Source organism: Zonotrichia albicollis, chromosome 22, assembly GCF_047830755.1.
Source record: "Zonotrichia albicollis isolate bZonAlb1 chromosome 22, bZonAlb1.hap1, whole genome shotgun sequence".
Classification (NCBI taxonomy): domain Eukaryota; kingdom Metazoa; phylum Chordata; class Aves; order Passeriformes; family Passerellidae; genus Zonotrichia; species Zonotrichia albicollis.
The window spans coordinates 7,363,308-7,383,131 of NC_133840.1; the positions used below are offsets into that span (position 1 = coordinate 7,363,308).

A 19,824-nucleotide genomic window follows, 5' to 3' on the forward strand; every position below is an offset into this window, starting at 1 on the left:
TCTGGGTGGAAAAGAATCATTTTGGGCCAACACAGCCTCGTTGTCTGCCACAGCCTTATAGATCCTGTGGGGTGAGAACTTTGTTTATATAAATATAATTGTCCAAGATCAGGTCCAGCTGTTATTTACTGGACTGATGGCCCAGAATCCTGGCTCTAAAAGGAATCAGTGACAAAAATGAGGGAGAAAGAGTAAGAACCAAGTAAAGGACAGAAGAATTCTTTCCCCATCCCTGTACACACCATCATGGTTAAAAACTGCTGCTGAATCTATTAGTCATCAAGATCTCTATTCTCTTTTTAATCCCAATATAGTAATTTCTACCCAACCTCCAAAGTATCCCCTTGCAATGTGTTCCACCATTTCATTAACTGGCAGAAAACTGTGTGAAAAATACTATGTGTTCTCAAGTGAAAAAGCAATTTCAAAGTGTTCTCTTTTGTCTGACCATGATGTCTCTGTCCAGACTTGGGCCCCAGACCACAGGCCAAATCCTATAATCTCATTTTGAGTGAAAAAACCTACATAAACTGCTCATTTGGTACCATTTCTGTGGTCCATAGAAAGGAGAGAAGAATTAAACCCTCCAATATATATCTAAACTAGATTCTAATTAAATGTATTTAACTTCACCAGACTCTAATGGATCTTTGATCACAGCATTATAAACTAACAGGTGAAAAAACAGACTCAAGTTTAGCACCTTCCATGTGTTTAAGCCACTCATCTTGCAGAGAGAACTGCATCTATAAAAGAGTTTTTAGGGTGCAGTCTAAAAATTTATTTATTATATTATATATAATATGAAAATATATATATTTAAAATATATTTTATATATATATAAATATAATATAAATAAAAATTTAGTCTGAGAGGACTTGGGGTAGATTTTATCTCCAGTGTTTGATGCAGAAGGGAGTTTTGTCTTTAAATGCTACAGAAAAGATTTGCAAAGTGCTTTTCCACCCTCCCTCCCTCCCCACAGGCCCTGGCTGTGCTGCAGAGCAGGCATGGCTGGGGTACCTACATCAGCAGGTTCCCTGGAGCAGACATGGATCTCTCCTCCCTCCTCGTCTGGACCTCAAAGGGGTTCCCGAAGGAGCGTTTCCTCAGCATGGCCTTCACCAGGATCTTTGAGGAACAGAACAGAGCAGTGAGAACAGCAGGGCTGGCTCCTGGAAGCCAGTTCAAAGGAGGAACAACAGCTTCTTTAATAATTCAGCTGACATTTTACAGCAAAGAGCACAAAGCAAAGCTACTTGAGAGAGCCAGGCTGCTGCGGCAGTCAGGCACAAGAAGTTCACACCAGGTCAAATGGCTGAGATTTCATGCCAGGAACACATGTGTCCTGTCACAGACATATTTTATGAAAAATCCTTTCCTTAGGATCTTTTCTCCTGAGAAGCTGAGAGGCCTCAGAAATGAAATGTAAACAATGATTATCTGCTGCTGTGGAATGCAACAGGTGCATCTTTGATTGGTCTCATGTGTTTTTTTTAAATTAATAGCTAATCACAGTCTAGCTGTCTCAGACTTTCTAGTCAGTTACAAGATTTTATTATAATTTCTATTCTATTATTTTCTTTGCTAATCTTCTGATGAAATTTTTTCTCCTATTCTCTTAGTTTTAGTATATAATTAGTATGTAGTATTTAGTATATAGTATTCAGTATATTAGTATACAGTATATATTATATATAGAATTTAGTATATATTTAGTATATAACTCTCTTATAGTTTTAGTATATGAACAGAATAGAATATAATATAAATATTTTATATGATATATATAAAATATAAAATAATAAATCAGCCTTCTGAAACATGGAGTCAAGATTCTCCTCTCTCCCCTCCTCCTGGGACCCCTATGAACACCCCCCCAATGTCCCCTCTCCAAACCTCCCCAGCAGCAGAAGGCTGCAGCCCAGCTCAGAGGCTGTGTTGTGTCTCACACCTACCACAGCTGGCAGGCTGGGGATGGTCTTCACGGAGTTCTTGACCTCCTCCTCGGTGACCTCCACCACGGAGCAGTGCTCCTCCTCCAGCGGCAGCGGCTCGGCGCCACCCCGGCTCAGCCAGGGGTGCACCTGCAGGGACACACAGCTCTGGGCTACAACACAAACAGGGCATGGGGCTCCCTGCTGCCAGCACTGCTCCCTCTCCCGCTGCCTCAGGGGGTTTTTAACCAGCTCCCTTGGAACTGGCTGCAGCTGGCTCAGTGCTGTCACACCTGCTGGCCCCCACCAGCACCATGGCACCCCCTGAATCAAGTCTGAAACACTTTCCTGAGTAATCTGGAGTATTTTCATTCTTTGTCTTGCATGCAGCAGAGCAAAGCCCCCTTTTCTTGCTGCCTCTCATGGGATGGTTTCTTGGCTGGGAGCAGGAGGAAAGCCCTGTCTGAGGGTAAGGGCTGAGCACAGAGCCCAGCCTGACACGTCCTCTGTCAGCATCCAAGTCCCCAGGGACACAGCAAGGGACAAGGGCAGCACTCAGCTCTGCTCTTCTACCCACAGGATCCCACACTGTGCCTGCAAGAGCTGTCAAGTGAAATCCCATAAATATAGCTCCAAACCTGCTGTCAAGTGAAATCCCATAAATACACCTCCAAACCTGCCTTTGGCCTCCTGGGCATGGAGGGAAGGGATGTCACATTTTTTTTCCTGAAGCTCACCCTTTCTAGCAATACTGCTGTTGGCCTGAGACAAAGCAAAGCACGGCTTGCCCTGTAGAGCATGCTGATGGATCTCTATGGAAATTCTGAGAGCCTCCAGCACATCTAAAGCCTTGGTGAGGGGTGACAGGAGGACAGCAAGCCCACACAAACCCAGAGTGAAACCACAACCTGTGAAGCATTGTGCTCTGACAGGCCTGTTCATTCTTTCTATTATTAAACATCTCCCAAATAATGGTGAGAGAAATAAATGTGCTCCCTTGAGGCCACTGGCCACACAAGGACCAGAGGAGGAACACACATCCAGTCCCTGGAATGCACATCCAGCACTGCCAGCCCAGGCTCTGCAGCTAGCAACTCCCCTGACAATGTTAGTTCTCCCAGGGATTCACTGAGATCAGCCAGCTTTTGAGTAATTTTCATTTAAATAAGCAAACAAGAAAGCTTTTGTCAATATTCCCCAAGCAAGCAGCAGAGATGGAGCTGTGGCTGCAAAATGAGTGCTCTCCTTCTCCAAGGGAGGGTGCTAGAGACAGCTCCCAAAACAAACACTGGGACAGCTCTGACTCATTAGGAGGTACCAAAGGACACAAAATCAGCTGAGACTAAAAGCTCTAACATCAAGGCCCACCTTACCTTTATTTCAGGGACTGTTATCCTGGTTTCTGGATTTTTATCCAGCATGCGCAGGATCAGCTCCTTGAGCTCGTCACTTATCTGTGCCCTGAGTGAAGAAAACAGAAAACAGCAGCACTCAGTTAACCAAGGAGCTGTAAATGCAGCAATGCACAGTTCCTACTGCAGTTACCTGGAAGAGAATCTGCTCTGCTCAGGAGGGATTTTCTCTGCAAAGCTGGCTTGGAAAAAAGGAAGGCACCACAGTCACTGCTGCAGGGCTTGGTTATCCTGTCCTGGTTATCCTGTCCTGCCCCCTAACACAGCAGCACATGCCCAAAATGCAGGATGAGGGACAGGTGAAGGAGTCTAAGGACATTCTTGAAGACAGGGAATTTCTGAGGGGAGATTTGAAAGAACAAAGTGCTCCTGAGAGCACAACTGGAGTTGAACTCTGTGAATCAAGAAAGGCACAGCTTGATTTGCTGAACCTGCATCATGAGCAATGGTGTGCTGGATAAAACACCCCCATCTGACATTCGAGTTCCCAGCTAAGCTTCCAGGTTGTGTTATTTAAATTCTTCCAGGTTGTGTAATTTAAATTGCTTCCAGATCACAGATTGCAGGCAGCCTGTAACTCACTATCCTCTACCTGCAAAGCTCAGCCTTGGGCTAACAACAGGAGGGAATGAACAAATGCAAATAAGAGAAATACATCTAAATTTTTAACCCTATTTCCAAGATCTAAATGTGAGAGCACCTGAACCCAGAAGCCACTCCCTTGACAGGGAGCCCTTAGTCCTGCAGCCCAAAGGCTGCAATGACTCCTGTGGTTAATGATGCAGGAGATGCCTTTAAAATGCACTAGATCTGAATGATCAAAGTGCTGCTGCAGTAAAATGCCAGCATGTGACTGGATTGCATTAGGCAGTTGAAAGTCTGTGTCACAAATGACTCCTGAAGAATTGTGTTCCTTTATGGAGATAGAACTCAGCAGTGACAAATGTCACTCCCCAGGAAGGCTGGATTTGAGACTGAAAACAAGAGTGAGCACCAGGTGCTGTGCCCACCTGCTCTGCAGAGAGGAGAATAAACTATCACAAACCAAAATGCAAACCACATCACAGCAAGAGATATTTCAGTCTGATGAAAACAGAGCTGCTGTTTAATAATTCATGAATATTTTATTGGGACTTTGGCTATGCGATCTTTACAAACAACCACAAGGAAATGCTGCTTGTTCAGAGGCAAGAAGGGGGTTCAGTTTGAAGTCTAAACACTTAGAATTGCATCAAGGCTCTGCTGTACACAGGCAGTAGTGCCCAGACAAGGGGAAGAACAGGATGAGTCCTCAGAGACTCAGGTGACAATTTCACTTGGAATGGAAAGAACAGTGCTGGTCTTGAGATGAGCTCCAGAGGAACAGCCATGGGCAGTGACAGTGCATTTAGCAGCTCAGAATGAACAGATTTAGCAGCTCAGAATGAACAGATTCCTTCCAGACACCACACTGATACAGGTGAGATGGCATTTAAAAGAAATACTCAAAATCAGTTCTGTGCCAAAGTGTCAACAGCTTTACTTAAGGTAAAATAAATGGAATATAAAATCAGTTAACATTTCTGGGCACCAGACTGATTTCTGCACAACACAGGATTAAAGTCATGGGGAAAAGGATGCCCAGGTGTCAGGTGGGTTATGGCCAGGTAACAGATCACATCAATCTGCTTTCCCTCTCTCCATTCTGCAGCACAGGGTGAACTCTGTGCCCGGTGGCATTTTTCCTTGGAAAAGCCCTGCACTGTCTGGGATTTCTCACAGCCTGTAAGAGCCCTCAGGAAGATGCCAAGCACAGAGCTCAGCATCCATTCAGGAGGGTTGCCAGCACCCAGATCACTTTACAGAGTGCCTGCAGGTCAGGGAACATTGACCTGGGCTTCACCAGGAGAGACTTGGCAGAGCTGCTGCCTCTGCTGCCACATGTTTGAAGAGAAACTTCAGCTTTGCTTTTTAGTCATGCCAGGATCCTCAGGGGGTGAGCTAAGCCCATTGCCTCCTGTCCTGCCAAGGACTCAGTGACATGAATGAGAACTCCAGTGCCATAAATATTTATCCTGGTGTCTCTAAGGATGGTGACACTGGTACAGTCAGATCCATCTGTCCTAAAGGCTGTCAGGAAACAGGCAAGGAGTTTCCATGGGCTCTCTGCAAACAGGAATGTGTCTTTTGTAGCCATGGTGAAATAAATTGAAACCAAAATACTCCTCACTATAGAGAGGTGCTAATTCTGTGGGAGGTCAGGGTGGATCCACTCCAGTGAATTCCATCTCTGTGGCTGCCTCTAACAAATAGATGTGGTTTGGACAGCTGTCAACACCTAGTAACCCTCAGCTCCTCCAACAACCTAATCAGGGGGGCAGCTTTTTTTAGACTGGGAGAACAGGTCACTGAGGAATCCACATAAATCATGCAGCCCAATTATGGCTGAAGGAAATGCCTGAATGAAGGAACAGATCTCAGCACAAGCCCTGTTAGCCCATTAAATGTTAATAACTTACTGCAGAGGCAGATGGGAACAGTCACTTGTGAGCTGACTGCTAACCCAAATACAAGGTGGCTGAGGGAGTGGTGGGAGTTTTGGCAGTCCTGAGCAAGGGAGAAAATTGCCAGGGGAACATAAACAGGTTTGGGGTTTTTTTGGCTGCAGTGCTGTCAAGACCAAGTCCTGTTCCAGCTGCAGGTGGGGACACAGCAGTGGAGCATGAGCAGCCTTTGTGCTCCTGAAGCCTCAGCTCAGCCACCTGGGCCAGCCAGAGTGCTCCTTACCCACCCTGGGGTCTGTGTGTGCCCTAAAGGGGGCTGAGCCCCAGAGTCCTGTGCAGGACTGAGGGGCTGAGCTGCCTGCAGGGGCTGTGGCTCCTCTCAGTGCAGGGTAATTAAAGCAGCCCAGGGTCTAAAGAGGGCACCCTGAGTGTCCATCCCTTTCTTCTTCAGAAGTCTGGGACTGCCAAGGTAGCTCTTTACTCTGATGTGAAAATTCACTGAGCATCTCACAGGAGAGTCTTGCCTTGCCATAGATGTTGGATACATGCACATCCCACAGGCAGCCTCACAACATCCCTCCCTGCCTCTCCAATACCACACGTGCCTCTCATTGGAGTTTTCATTTGTGCTTCTCCAAATCAAGTCATTTTATCTATAAATTCGTATTGGAATGAGCAATTAGGTCAAGAATTCTTTGTCTGACTACTGTGTGGATTTGGGAAGGAAAACAGAGTCCAGCTCTGGCTATTTCATCTGTCAGGAACCAGGGGAAACAAATCCCTCACCAGCAGAAGTCATCAAAGGCCTGAAGCTGGAGGAGATGCAGAGGAGTGGCCAGCACTTGAAGCTGCAGGAATGGTGACCATGGGGCACCAGGAATGGTGAGCATCACTGAGCACACAGGGAGTGTCACCCTCCTGCCACTCTGCCCACAAGCACTTACAGCTCAGTACTGCACCTGCACTGCTCTGTGCAGTTAAATGATATAAAATCACATTTCTGGGCACTAGACTGATTTCTACACAGCACAGGATTAAAGTCATAGGGAAAAGGATGAGTGGCCTTGGCTTGTCCCCTGCCCTCTGAGGACACGCTGTGACCACCCCAGCCCTGCACTGTGCCCCACAGGGGTTTCCTTCCCTGACCAAAGCAGAAGGGAGCAGACCCTCAGCAGATCACAGGTGTGCTAATTCCTGGTTTTTCCATAACTGCCAGGTTCTTTCCTCTCTGCCAGTGCAGAAGACAAAGCCATGTGTTCCTGGGGTGTGCTGGAGGAGGGGGATTTGCTGAGCTGTGGTTGCACATCCTTCCATCAGCCAGCTCCCCTGCTCCAAGGGAAGGCCACAGGACAGGGATGTGTTCACTCAGACCAAGACCAAGGCTCATCACCACATTGCTTTTGAAAATAAAAACATTAAATCATTCTGCACAGGGAGAGAGAAAACCCCAACCAAACCATGCAGCATCCCCAGGGTCAGCAGGTGGGGCAGAACTTCCAAGATCCTGGAACTCCCTCACTTCCAAAGAGCAATTTCCTTTAGTCCCTGTGTGCACAAGGCCAGAGGAAGAGCAGAAGCACTTTGAACACCTCAACAGCAGCACAAAAGCCACGTGAAGGACCCAGGAGAACACAGAGCACCTCACCCATGTCCATCCCCCTTGGTGACCACTGTGCCACACAGAGAACAATGCTGAAAACTGAACTTTATTTTACAGCAGCTGAGCAAAGTTTACTCACTCTTCTGGGAACTCCACAGGCTTGGTCTTGATCCTATTATGAAGACCCAGAATATATTCATCTATAAAAGGGCACTGTAAAACAAACAAAGAGATTTTCCAGTTGTCCAAGATGCTGGCATCACTCAGGCATTTGTCATTCATGTAACACCAAGTACAACCTCTGCACTCTCTGGATGTCACACAGAGATGGAAATAAATTAAATCTCCCCACACACAATAAATGGATTCATTCTTTATTTAAAAAAAAATAAACTCAGAAGAACAGCAGAGGCATCTGGGGAATACACAACTGGACTGGAATCCCTCCTTCATCCAGCCTGCCAGGTGACCATGAAGTGCCTCTGTCACCTCTCCTGGCCACTTCTGACCCAGAGCTGGGTGCCTGTGGGGGCATCTGCAGAGCTCAGGAGTTCAGAGGTGCTCACACCTCCTGTTCTGCTCATCCTGGGACAGCAGGGGTGGGACATGGGGCTTCTGGCCACAGGGGAGGGAAGGGCCATGACAGGACAGCACTCAAGAGCTGCCTCTGCCAAACTGGACCCCCCCAGCAGTCCCAAGCCAGCTTTGGCAGCCAGAGCTGTCTGCAATCTGGTTCCCAAATTGCTGCAGCAGTTTGGGATCAATCCTGTGCCTCTATCCATGCTCTGGCTCATCTCTAAATGAAGGAAATGTGGATAAATCCCCACAAACTGCTGGTGCTGCTGGTTTGCAGCTCTGCCCAGTGCTGGGAATGATCCTTTCCACAGATCACAGCCTCAGCCCCTTCTGATCTGCAGGGGGGTTTGGAGCTTACAGAGGGTAAGTCTTCGTGTCCAATATTTGCCTTTATTTGGACAGGAACGAGTCAAAAGGCAGGCAGGGCAGTGCAGGGCTCCAACACTGAAAGGCAGCTTACCTTGCCATAAACAAAGCAGTACAGGGTGATTCCCATGGCCCACACATCCAGGGCCTGAAAGAGAGCATGAACAGAGGGTAAAGGAGAGGAAACACAGCTGATCTGAGCAAGCTGGATTTTCCCAGCAATTCAGAAACACTCTTTGTATGGATTTAACATTTCTGTGTCCCTTTGAAGTTGGGCTCATAAGGGCAGCTCTTGCACACCTGAGGAGTGAGGGCTGTGCTGGGCCAGACTGTGAGCACAAGCAGCCCCTTCTTACAGGAAATTGCACCATTCAGGGCTGAACTCAACAGTTTTCCAGACAAAAAAACATCCTATTATCCCTAAAATCACCCTTGGCAATGTTTGTCACTTCCAGGAAATCAAGGTATGGCCTTGGTGCTCAGCAGCCCCCTGTGCTTCCTAATTTTGGGAGGGAATCAAAGGCTTCCTGCTTTCCCTTGGGACAGGGAAAGGGCTCTGGCATGGCTCCTGCCTAGCAGGGATCCACAGCAAAGTGTCACAGAGCCACCAATGTGAGCTTTGGCTGGACTGGAGAGAATTAGAGTTTCAGTTTTACTGAATGTCAGCCCAAATTGGTGCCATACGCAGCATGCAGGTGTGGCAGAACCCCCTCTGTGCCATGCTGGGGTCCCAGGAGCCCCTGTGAGCACAGACCCACCTTCCCACTGAAGCTTTTGCCAGTCTGTGAGATGGCCTCTGGGGCCATGAAGGCTGGAGTCCCTGCTGTGCTGGAGAGCTGGGCATCATTCCCTTCAAACTGATTGCTGACACCAAAATCAGCAATTTTCACGTGGCCATCATCTCCTAGGAGCAAGTTGGAAGGCTTGATGTCCCTGTGGATGATCTTCTGGTAGTGCACTGAAAAACAGCCAAAAAAAGGAGCAGAATTCGCCATGGCAGCCAACACACCCACAGAAACCTTTCCAGGAGGGGGAAAATAAGGATGCAAGCTCAGGCACCACACTCCCAGCTGCTGTGGAGATGGAACACAATGGTTCCTAAAGCCATTCCTGTTTGGTGCCTCACTGGGACACAATTCTCAGAAATACATCCAGAATTACGCAAAGAAAATCCACAAACTCAGGGACAGCTCAGCCAGAGGGAACAACCAATGCTGCTGGAGAAAGGAACCACTCAAATCCTGCAGGTTTGCTTGGCCTCACCACACCAGCTGATGGGCTGGGCCACCTGCTGTATCAGAGGTTTATGGGACCCAAATGAAGAGGTTCACTTTGAGTTTATTTATTTTGAAACTGCAGTGCTGTGAAGCTCATCAAGAGGGGTAGAACCATCTGAAAGAGGTGACAAACAGCTGAGGGCAAGTTCAGCCAACAGCTGAGAAATCAGTGGGCATTTCTAGCTCAAAAGGTGGAATAATGGAGCTAAAAGGTGGGACAATGGAGCTCCAAGCTTGGAGCAAGCACCAGCACCCCAAAGAGGCACTCTTTATTTAGTTAAACTTCTCAGTGGAGCCCACAAATAGAGAAACAACCTCACCTTGCTTTGCATCACCCCAGACCCCAGCCTGGCCCATCAGCCCAGCATTCCCACCACTCCTGCAGCCAGACCTGGCCCTTCATTCCATGAATCTCCAGCTCTGTCCCACTCCATGAAGGCACCAGCTTGTGCATCCAACATGAAACAAACCCTTGCAGAGAGCCTGGAGGCTGAGATGCACTGAAAACAACACCAAAACCACCTCTCCTGTGCAATATTGAAGTGAAAGACATTTTCAGGCCACTGAGTGAAGCAGGGAGCTGTAGGGAGGTGGCTGATTTCTCAGGAACTCAGAGAACTTGAAAAATTAAAAAAACTCACCAACTTTCAGAACATGGAATGACCCCAAAAGCAGAACTGTAGAAAACCCAAGAGATTTTACTGAAGGAGGAGGAGGAAATCCTCTAATCCTGCTCTCCCCAGAGGACCAGGACCCCCTGGCCTCCCTCCTCCCCTGGCTCCAACCACTGTTTTCACATTTCCTTCTTGCCAACAGGGCATGTTTGTTTTTATACCTCCATGAGCACTTTTCATATCTCCTAGGAAATACATGTTGGGTGGAGAAAAATTCTGGTCTAACCCTTTCCTGCTTTACAAACCTGGCCAGCACAGTGCCACAAAGGCAGCCTGCCCTGTGGAGCATCCCAGTTTGTGCTTTGGGACCAAAAATGAACAAACTTCATTTAACTTTCTGCTCTTTTCAAACCAACTTTCCAGCAGGCCGTGCCTGGGGATGGGAGGTCACACTTGCAGGTATTTTCTGCAAAGCTCTCTCCTCAGTTTAAAGCATTTTTGGGGGATGCTGTCCTTGGCACATTAAAAAGCTGCTCTGGAGATCCAGCAGACAGAAACTTGCTGGAGAGCACCAGCACTTACATTTTCTTCCAGATGTGCACCAACTGCATGGCCAGGCTGTGCTGGGAGGCAGTTAATGCTAACAGCCAGGATAAACACCCAAACCCTGCAACAACAGCAATTAGGAGGAAACATCTGCTCAGCAGCAGAGCTGGTGGCAAGCTGACATTTCATTATGGTAGTAGAGGGAGAGCAAATAAGGGCGAGGGGGGAATTAGTTTTCCTTCAAGAGATGATGAGCTGCCCTTCAGGCAGGTGTCTGCTGTCATGCCTGGTACCACAGGGCTGAGAATCCCAAAGCCTCTAAAAAAAACCCAAAACAAATATGGACAATATGAGCACATCCCTGGAGCTTGCCAGAATGTGAAAATTTAAACGTGGAAATTAAGGCAAGCAAGTACTCCAGGCTTTTTATTATTTCTTCCTTATAGGAAAGTAAAAAAACACAAACAAAATAAAACCACAAAGCAATTTCTCTCTCATATAACTGTGTGTTTTGTAGAATACATTCCCTGCCTCTGCACCATCTAATGAAAGCTGAGGAACACTGTGGGCAGCTGCTGGTCCCCAGCAGGTCTGGACACTGCTGAATGCTGGGCACAGGAATAAAGAACAGAGAAATTAGAAACACATCCTCTGCAAAAACCAAAGCCATCAAACAATGGGCTCACATGGCCAATGAATGTTTGAGTTTGCAGGTGAGAACATCAGAGTTCTGCCAGGCTGACCTTGGGTGCTCACAGGAGAGACTCAGCACAAGTTCCTGCAGGGCTGAGGAGCCCAGAAGTGAGCCTGGCCTCTGCAATGTCACATCCCAGGTGCTTCTAAACACTTGGCCTCCATCTAAAATAATACCAGACTGGGATGGGAAGGGGACAGATGCAGAGAGGAGGTGATTTGGAGCAGTGTCCCACCCACACACTGTGTGACAGCCACCAAAGTCTCCTGCCAGCTGGCTGAAAGAGTTTTGCTGGCTGCAAATCCCCTTTTCCATCCAGCCCTGTGCAGAGCAAACAGCCAACCATGAAGGGAGAAGGACAGGGGACTGAGCAGCAGCTGGTGGAAATGAGCATCACACCCACAAAAACTGAAAGAGCAAGTGCTCACATCTGCCAATAAATGATTTGGTGTGGAGCTGCTAACCTGAGGAAGGAAACTTGAAACCCTTGTTTCTTATAAGGTGTTTCAACAAAGGGTGGTTCCCAATTAACCAGTGGGTAACAGGTGCTATTAAGAACCAATCATGTTCTGGGTGAACAATGTTGGTTATATGTATCAGGAGATGGTAATAAAGTAAGCTTTTTATGCCTTCTCAAACTTCCCAGAACAATTCCTGGGAAAGTTTATCTGGTTTTCTCTGTCTGACCAGGTTGTCACAACCACACTGGGACCCCTAAGCTCAATCCATGCTTTTGAGAGAACCTCCAGTTACTCTGTGTCCTGCTTTAAGTGCAAGGATCTGGGTTTTTTGCTTGCTACAGCACAGAGAGAGTCCCAAAGCACATAGAAACTGCTCTCAGAGCCAGCCCAGCCACATGGATGGGATGTGGCTGCTGGATGCAGGAAGCCTTGGGCAGGACCATCCCAGTGGTGCTGCCCTTCAGTCATGCCCAAGGCCACACCAACAGCTGAAACCACTCATCCCCATGCAAATGCACCTGCCTGCACGCCTCCCCTGGTGAAAATCGATGCTGAGCTGCACAAGCAAAGAATTTAAATTTTCATATTTAAATTTTCACATTCTGCCCCTTTGCTGAAGCTGCTTTGGCAAGCTGACAAAATGGCTCCATGTGTTGGTTTTATCTGGAAAGAATTTTGCTCTTAAAGCAGAGATCAGCTCACCAGAATGACCTCCCTGGGCTCCAAACCACCCTGCACTTTCTGTGCTGCCAGACCTGTGCAGGGCATGGATTGGTTTTTCTTCACAATGAAAATGAAACCACCTAAGATATCACAGAGCCCTCAGGACAAAGTCTGACTATGCAGCACCCTGTTAAATTTGGTTTTATTAGACCCATCCTTCATGGCAGTGGAAAGGTAACCCTATTTCAGGCCTATTTGCATCTGGATAACAATCCCATGGATTCCTAGAGCATCATCCAGGAAAAGATCTCAAATGTGGTAGAAATCCTTATTTATTAATCCTCACATCCCCCCATGAACAGCAGGCAGGGCAGGTGAATGCCTGGGCACAACATTTTACACAACTTGTGTTAGAAAGGCTGACCAGGGATAGCTGAAGTTGGATTTAGTCAAGACCCAGAGCTCCAGGGTGCTCAGAAACAAGGAAATTGTGGCTAAAAGTCTGGTCTGTCTCCTGAATTTGGGCATGGAGCACTATTGCCTAAAACCAGCCTGCTGAAGGCTGTGGGGATACAACCCCAAAGGAGGATTCAGAGCTCACAGAGTGTGAGCAACCCTTGGGAAAGGAGCATCCTTCCCCTGTCCCTCCTGATTTCAGACAGAGCTCCAGCAGGCATGCTGCACCTACTGCACCTACAAAACCCTGTACTTGGGTGTTCAATGGAAAAAATGCCTAAAATTAAACATCTTCCTGAAATTCTGGCTTATTAGGGCTTTTCTTATTTTTGTTTCTTTATTACCTTGTGTTTGAACCCCGTTGGCAACAGCAGCCAGCTGTGGTGCAGGAGATGGGGCTGGAGAAGAGGGAGGATTTTGGGGAAGTTCTCTGCTGCTGGGCCAGCTGGTTCCTATCTGTGCACTCCTATCTGGGTCTCCACAGTTCTGCCATTGCCCCCCTGCTCCTTAGCAAAGCCCTGCTGAGCACATCATTCCCTTCTGCTCAGTCCTAGGTGGGACAGCACAGCCATTTCACAAACATTCCTCACTCCAGACCCCACAGGCTATTCCAGAACTTCCCCTTTCACTCAGAGGCCAATGCCTGGGAACTCTCTGCCAACAAATCCACCAACAGGGAGCCAAGACCCAGAGGGAGCATATTTAAAAGTGGTAGAAAGAGATCTTGTTCCTTATTTCTTTTAGAAAAGGTGCTTTCCACTGCATTCCCCTCTGGAAACCTTGGAGATCCAGCAGGTTAACACAAACTTACTATAAATCTCATTTAGAAATGATACATATATAACTTTGCAATGCACAGACACATCCTGCTATTTACTGAGGCCAGTGCTGAATTCGGCTGATTAAATCCAGAATCCCACTCCCATCCAAGGACAAAAGCAATCCACATGGAGCTACTGCAGAGCCTGCTTAGTATTGCTCTCACATTGGCCCTGTAGCACAGAAATGATTTAACACCCTCCCAAGGAAGCTGCTGCAGGAACTCAGAGAACCTGAAACTGCTGCACCACCGTGCAGAGCCCAGAACAGAGGGCTGCTCATCCTCAGGGCTGTGCTGGGGAAGGGCTGGAGGGGACAGGGGGACAAGGGGAACACCCCATTCTGCAGGGGCAGGGCAGCATCCCAGTTGTGCTGTTGTCACCTCTCTCCACTGTTTTGCTGCTCTCTTGCTGCACCCATTAAGCCTCTGCCACTTGGATAAAGTTGCTGAAGGATAAAGTTTTGCAGCCTCAGCATCACCCAGCCCTTTGGAAGGGCTCAGCTTCCCCATGTGCTCCATCTCAGCTGAGCCCCTGCTCCTGGCAGAAACTGTGCTGTGGATGCTGCCATTTGAGCACACTCTGGAATTGCCACTCTGCTGGCACTGACACAGAGGCCAGACTGTATGGGGTGTGCAGGGCCAGCAGCACTGGGGAAGTCTTGAAAATGGGAGCAAAAGAGCCCATTTCACCAGGAGCCCAGCGACAGTTTGCATGTTCCTGAACAGCTCCTCACATTCCACACACCCCTGAGCCAGCCCTGGGACAGGGACACTAAACCAGAGCTCATGAATCAGTGACACCACCAGGAAGCAACAGGGAACAGGGACAGGTGACCCTGGCAAAGGCTGTCCCTGTGCACCTCCAGCCCAGCTGAGCACAGCCCTGTCACCTGTCACCAGCCCCAGGGAGTGCAGAGCTGCCTGCACCCACCCCAGTGCCCCAGGGCACTGCAGGTACCAAACACCCTGCACAGGCTGTGCCAGGGCTGCTCTAACCCTGAGCAGCCTCAGAACTGCATCAAACATCAGAAATCAAACTGCCTGATCTGAAGAGGCTCCAGCAGATCTCTCTGATCTGCTCCACCAGCTAATTAATCTCACTCTTGTACAGTCCTTATCGATCGGTATCAGCAACACTTGCTGCTCATGAAAGGCTTTTTTGTTTGGTTGTTATCAGCTAAGGAGAGCTTGTCTGCATGTGATAGAACACAAGTCAGCGTCTCTTCTCCTGGTGGTGTCATTTATATCACCCACAACCTTGCAGCTGCAGCCTCACCTCAACCTGCTCTGTTTGAGGAGCTCCAAACTTGTACAGGACAGAGGCAGGGGCAGAGAAGAGGCAGGTCCCCATTTCCCACATGGGAGCAAGCAGCTTGCTGGCAATCACAGAGAGCCTGCAGCAGCCCCACCACAGACCCATATCCCAGCTCTGCTGGCCCACACCAGCCCGAGGAACTCACCTCAAACCAGACCAAACCACCTACAGCACTGATGCCCCAATGCACCCACCCTGCACTGGATACTCTTCAGAACACACAACCCTGTGTTGGCTCATTTGTTTAAATTTCCTTTAAGATAATGCAAATTATATATTGATAACCAAGTTTCTTATCTCAGAAAAGCCAGTTTTGAAAGCCTTTGCTAAGGCTGCAGGCTCAGCATGCAGGGCCCTGGGTCACTGCAGAGAGCTGCTGCTGGAAAGGGAATTTCCCAATGGCTTTAGCTGCATGTCATTACCCTCCCTTCAACCCCACAGCTCAGAGGAGACAAGCCTTCCTCTGCAGAGGGGAGACCAAAACTGCTCCCCCTTAGACACAGTCACAGGAGGAGAACAGCAGGCTTTTACAGGAAATAAGGTTTTTCCTTCTCCAGCCAGGCTGACAGAAACTGTTTTAGCTTCTCGTGACTGGAATACTGAGCTGGCAGCTCCAGAGCAGCAGGGACAGTCACTGTGCTTCATCTGCACTGTGCAAGTCAGCAGGGATTTCCCCTGGGCCACACTGTGTGTGCTCTGCACTGTGTGCTCCTGGCCAGTGGCACTGCCAGCTCCTGCCTGCACAGCCCTTCTGTCTGCTCATTCTCATTCCTTGCTCAGGAAACAATGAAATTCTTAATGGAGATTCTTACTAAATGAAGATTCTCACATCCCAGCCCTAAAATCAAACTGGGATACCTACTTGGAATATCCCTCATGCCTGCTGATGAAGCACGGTGACCATTTCCTATCAATAAATCCATTGACAGGGAGTGAAAACCCAGAGGGATTAGAGATAGAAGTGGTAAGGAGATCTTGTTCCTCCGTCCTTTTAGAAAAGGTGCTTTTCACTGCATTCCCCTTTGGAAACCTTGGAGATCCAGCAGGTTAACACAATCTTGCTAAAAAGCTCCTTTAGAAATGATACATATAAAACTTAGCAATGCACTGACACATCCTGTTATTTACTAAGGCCAGTGCTGAATCCTGCTTGATTAAATCCAGAATCCCATTCCCATCCAAGGACAAAAGCAATCCATAGGAGATCCAGCAGGTTAACACAAACTTGCTAAAAGCTCATTTAGAAATGATACATAGAAAACATTTCTACTGAGTATCTCTATGAAAGCAAAGCCTTCCTTACTGGAAGGGAGACTGAAGTTTAAATAACCCAGCAAACCACTACTAGAGGGGAGTTACAAGTGCAAAGGCGGCAATTGCACAAATCCCTAATTGCCAGAGATGCTTAAGCACATGCTTTGGTTAATGACACAAATAATCCAAACTTTCCCATTCAAATAATCCAAACTTTCACATTCCGAGCGCTGTTGTCACCTCACTCCACTGTTTTGCTGCTCTCTTGCTGCACCCATTAAGCCTCTGCCACCTGGATGAGTTGCTGAAGCCCAAAGTTTTGCAGCCTCAGCATCACCCAGCCCTTTGGAAGGGCTCAGCTTCCCCCTGTGCTCCATCTCAGCTGAGCCCCTGCTCCTGGCAGAAGCTGTGCTGTGGATGCTGCCACTTGAGCACTCTGGAATTGGCACTTACACAGAGGCCAGACTGCCCTCCCAGCTCCTGGGGGGCTGAGCAGGGCCAGCAGCACTGGGGAAGTCTTGAAAATGGGAGCAAAACCACTCTGCTGTGAAGGGCCCATTTCACCAGGAGCCCAGTGACACTTGGATGTTCCTGAACAACTCCTGACACTCCACACACCCCTGAGCCAGCCCTGGGACAGGGACACTAAACCAGAATCAGTGACACCACCATGCCTAAACTCCAATTCTACAATTCTCCAAATTGTAGAATACAAACTCTATTTGTATTCCCAACTAGCCCTGCAGGGCCAGAGGAAGGGAGACAACCATGGGCAGCTCTCCCTGGCTCTCAGACCTTGAACAATCTGGGACTGTGCTTGTGTAAAAGTGCACTCCTGCTACTGAACACACTAAGCCCAGCCTAAAGCAGGTGACAGCTCTGTGCCACTGTCTGGCTCAGGGAGCTCCAGGGCTCTGTCCCAGCCTCCCACCATGCCTAAGCCAGGCTTCCCACCCAGCTCTCATCACCTGGGACACTGCCTCTCTCCAAACCTCCCCCCACAGCCATCCCTCCTGCAGGAGGCCTCCACCCCAGGCACACTCCATGGTTTGGAAAAACCAGTGAGTGCAGTCCCCAGAGACACACAGTGCTCACAGAGCAGTGGTTGAACCACCAGTTTTCAATCACCAGTGATTTAAAAGGTCAGCTCACATCTTCCACCACCTTGGCTCCCCTTCCTGCTCACCCCTAACACTTCTCAGGCTCCAACAGGAATGCAGGTTCCAACTTCTAACCTGATGAAATCCAACCAGCAATGATGCATTTGCTGCTGTGATGACTGGGAGCTTCAAGCAGCTGCAAGGTTATTGAGCCTCCCAAATTGCACAACAATTATGGATGCTTACATTAAAGTTACCTTGCAATCTCTGGATTGCCTGGCAACACTTTTCCTTCAGCATGCACAAACAGTGCACTTTTCCTCTTAATTATATAATAATTGCCATGCATTTACCCAGCAGTTCAGAGAGAACACCATTTTTAACTTTCATTTGCTAATAAAATAAGTGGTTACTCAATGGTCCAAAACAAAGCATCCTATTGTTCTGTTGCTGGGAGTGCTTGGGCATCCTATAATTTATTGTTGAATTTAATTCTCTCTGCTTAAGACTACCCACATGTTGCTGGGGTTTTTTTTCCTGTGTACTAAACTCAAAGTTTCCTCTGAGCAGGAACTGTTCCTGCAGCAGCACCCAGCACAGCAGAGCTTCTCTCTCCCAGCTGAGGCACACAGGCTGTGCTGCAATCTGAATGCTAATGGGAACATAAAAAGCTGCATCTTCATCCTTCAACCTCTACTCAAAGACAGTCTTGAGATTCTCATTCATATATTAACTTCTACCAACTTTCTGGGGTGACCTGACTAATTTTGGCAGCACCTGGAAGCTTCTGGACTGTCAGACTTGCAAACAGTGATTTTATTCCCTGCTGGTTTTAGACAAAAAGTGAGGTGGTGCTGCATTTCAATGTGGAGAGGGACTGAGACCCTCAAACCATGTTCCTCTGCCCCAGCAAGGCCCATCATGCTCAGAGACTTGCTCTCTCTCAGTGGTTGAGAGTGAGTAATTCCTTTCAGTTTAAACTGGCTACCTGATTATTTTCTTTGCTATCCATTAGATATTGTGTTTTTAGAGAGAGAAAAGATTCATTTCCTGTCCAGCACTTCCCTGACATTGAGGATTTTATAAGCCTCTGCCATAGCACCCTTTCCCAAGATAGTTTTCCAGTCTTAAGAGCTTTGTTCATACCTCTCAACCTAAGATATTCCAGACCATTCTCATCATCCTTCTTGGGCCTCAGTTCTAGGGAGTTCTGCTTCTAAGACAGACTGAGCCAAGCTGCACATAATATTCAGGATACTCCTTGTCTGTACCTAAGAGCTCTTAGAGATCCAAACAACTGCACAATAACATTTTCTACTTTCTTCTTTCCTTCATTCCAAATAATTCCCCAAATCTCGTTAGCCTTGCTGAATGTCACTAAGTAATGGGCTGGCATTTTCAAGAGAACTATCCAGAACAAAAAGCCTGAGTGAGAAGAGATATTTAGAGCCCATCACATTGTATGTATTTCCAGTGTTTCTCTCCCTCATGCATTTCACTACAATCAGAAACATGAATTTTTATCTGCCATTTTATCACTTGCTACCATGGCATTTTCCTGCCACTCTTCCCAGTCAGTTCTAACAACTATCCTGAATATCTCAGTGCCATCACCAATTTCTTATTGTTCTCTACCCTTTTTCTGGTCATTTAGGAACACTCTGAACAACCCAGCCCACATTATGGGTTCCTGTTTAACTGTACTGGTGACTTTTCTGAGTTGTGAAAAGTATTCCAACTTTCTTGATTGTCTAGTTATTAATCCACAAGAGCCCATCCAACCTAAGAGATTTAGGAACTGCTTTATGAGGTACTGTTAACAGATCTAATCAAAAGCTGTTTGGCAATTGAAACACAAGGTAACAACCTCTGTGCCTCATCCAACAGCCCCCAGGGCCAAGATGCCCCTCCCCAGCTGAGCAGGGGTGTTGGACTAAGCCCTTTTCTGACCCAGAGATGGGTAACTGAGAGGTGTTTTAAAAGCTTTTTATTCTATTTTCAGTCTCATGAGAAGGTTGGGACAATAAAGATGTTGTAATTCACACTATCACATTTAGAAGCCAACTATTTCTTAATTCCAATACACTGTGTTTCTTGGTCTATCAGCTTTAGCCACACCATGCTGTAAATGCCTTAAAGCAAATCATCTTAAATTACCTCTTGTGGGTCCTACTACAATGCATCTTTCATAGTTCTAGTTCTCCAAAGTATCTAGTTGTGTCATTCACAAAAAAATTCCTTCACCCAGG

General features: G+C 47.5%; 1 protein-coding gene across 4 annotated transcripts in view; it reads right to left on the bottom strand.

The window, feature by feature from the left end:
- CAMKK1 (calcium/calmodulin dependent protein kinase kinase 1) overlaps positions 1–19,824 on the bottom strand; it is a 97,150-nt gene that overhangs the window by 10,646 nt on the left and 66,680 nt on the right. For all 4 annotated transcript variants that reach the window (XM_074556798.1, XM_074556800.1, XM_074556801.1 and 1 more), the window contains exons 10-15: positions 9,134–9,333; positions 8,470–8,523; positions 7,573–7,646; positions 3,312–3,399; positions 1,960–2,088; positions 1,029–1,132 (exon numbers count right to left, since the gene is read on the bottom strand). In XM_074556798.1, the coding sequence (XP_074412899.1) occupies positions 1,029–1,132; positions 1,960–2,088; positions 3,312–3,399; positions 7,573–7,646; positions 8,470–8,523; positions 9,134–9,333 (649 nt within the window). The remainder of the gene's footprint in view (positions 1–1,028; positions 1,133–1,959; positions 2,089–3,311; positions 3,400–7,572; positions 7,647–8,469; positions 8,524–9,133; positions 9,334–19,824) is intronic.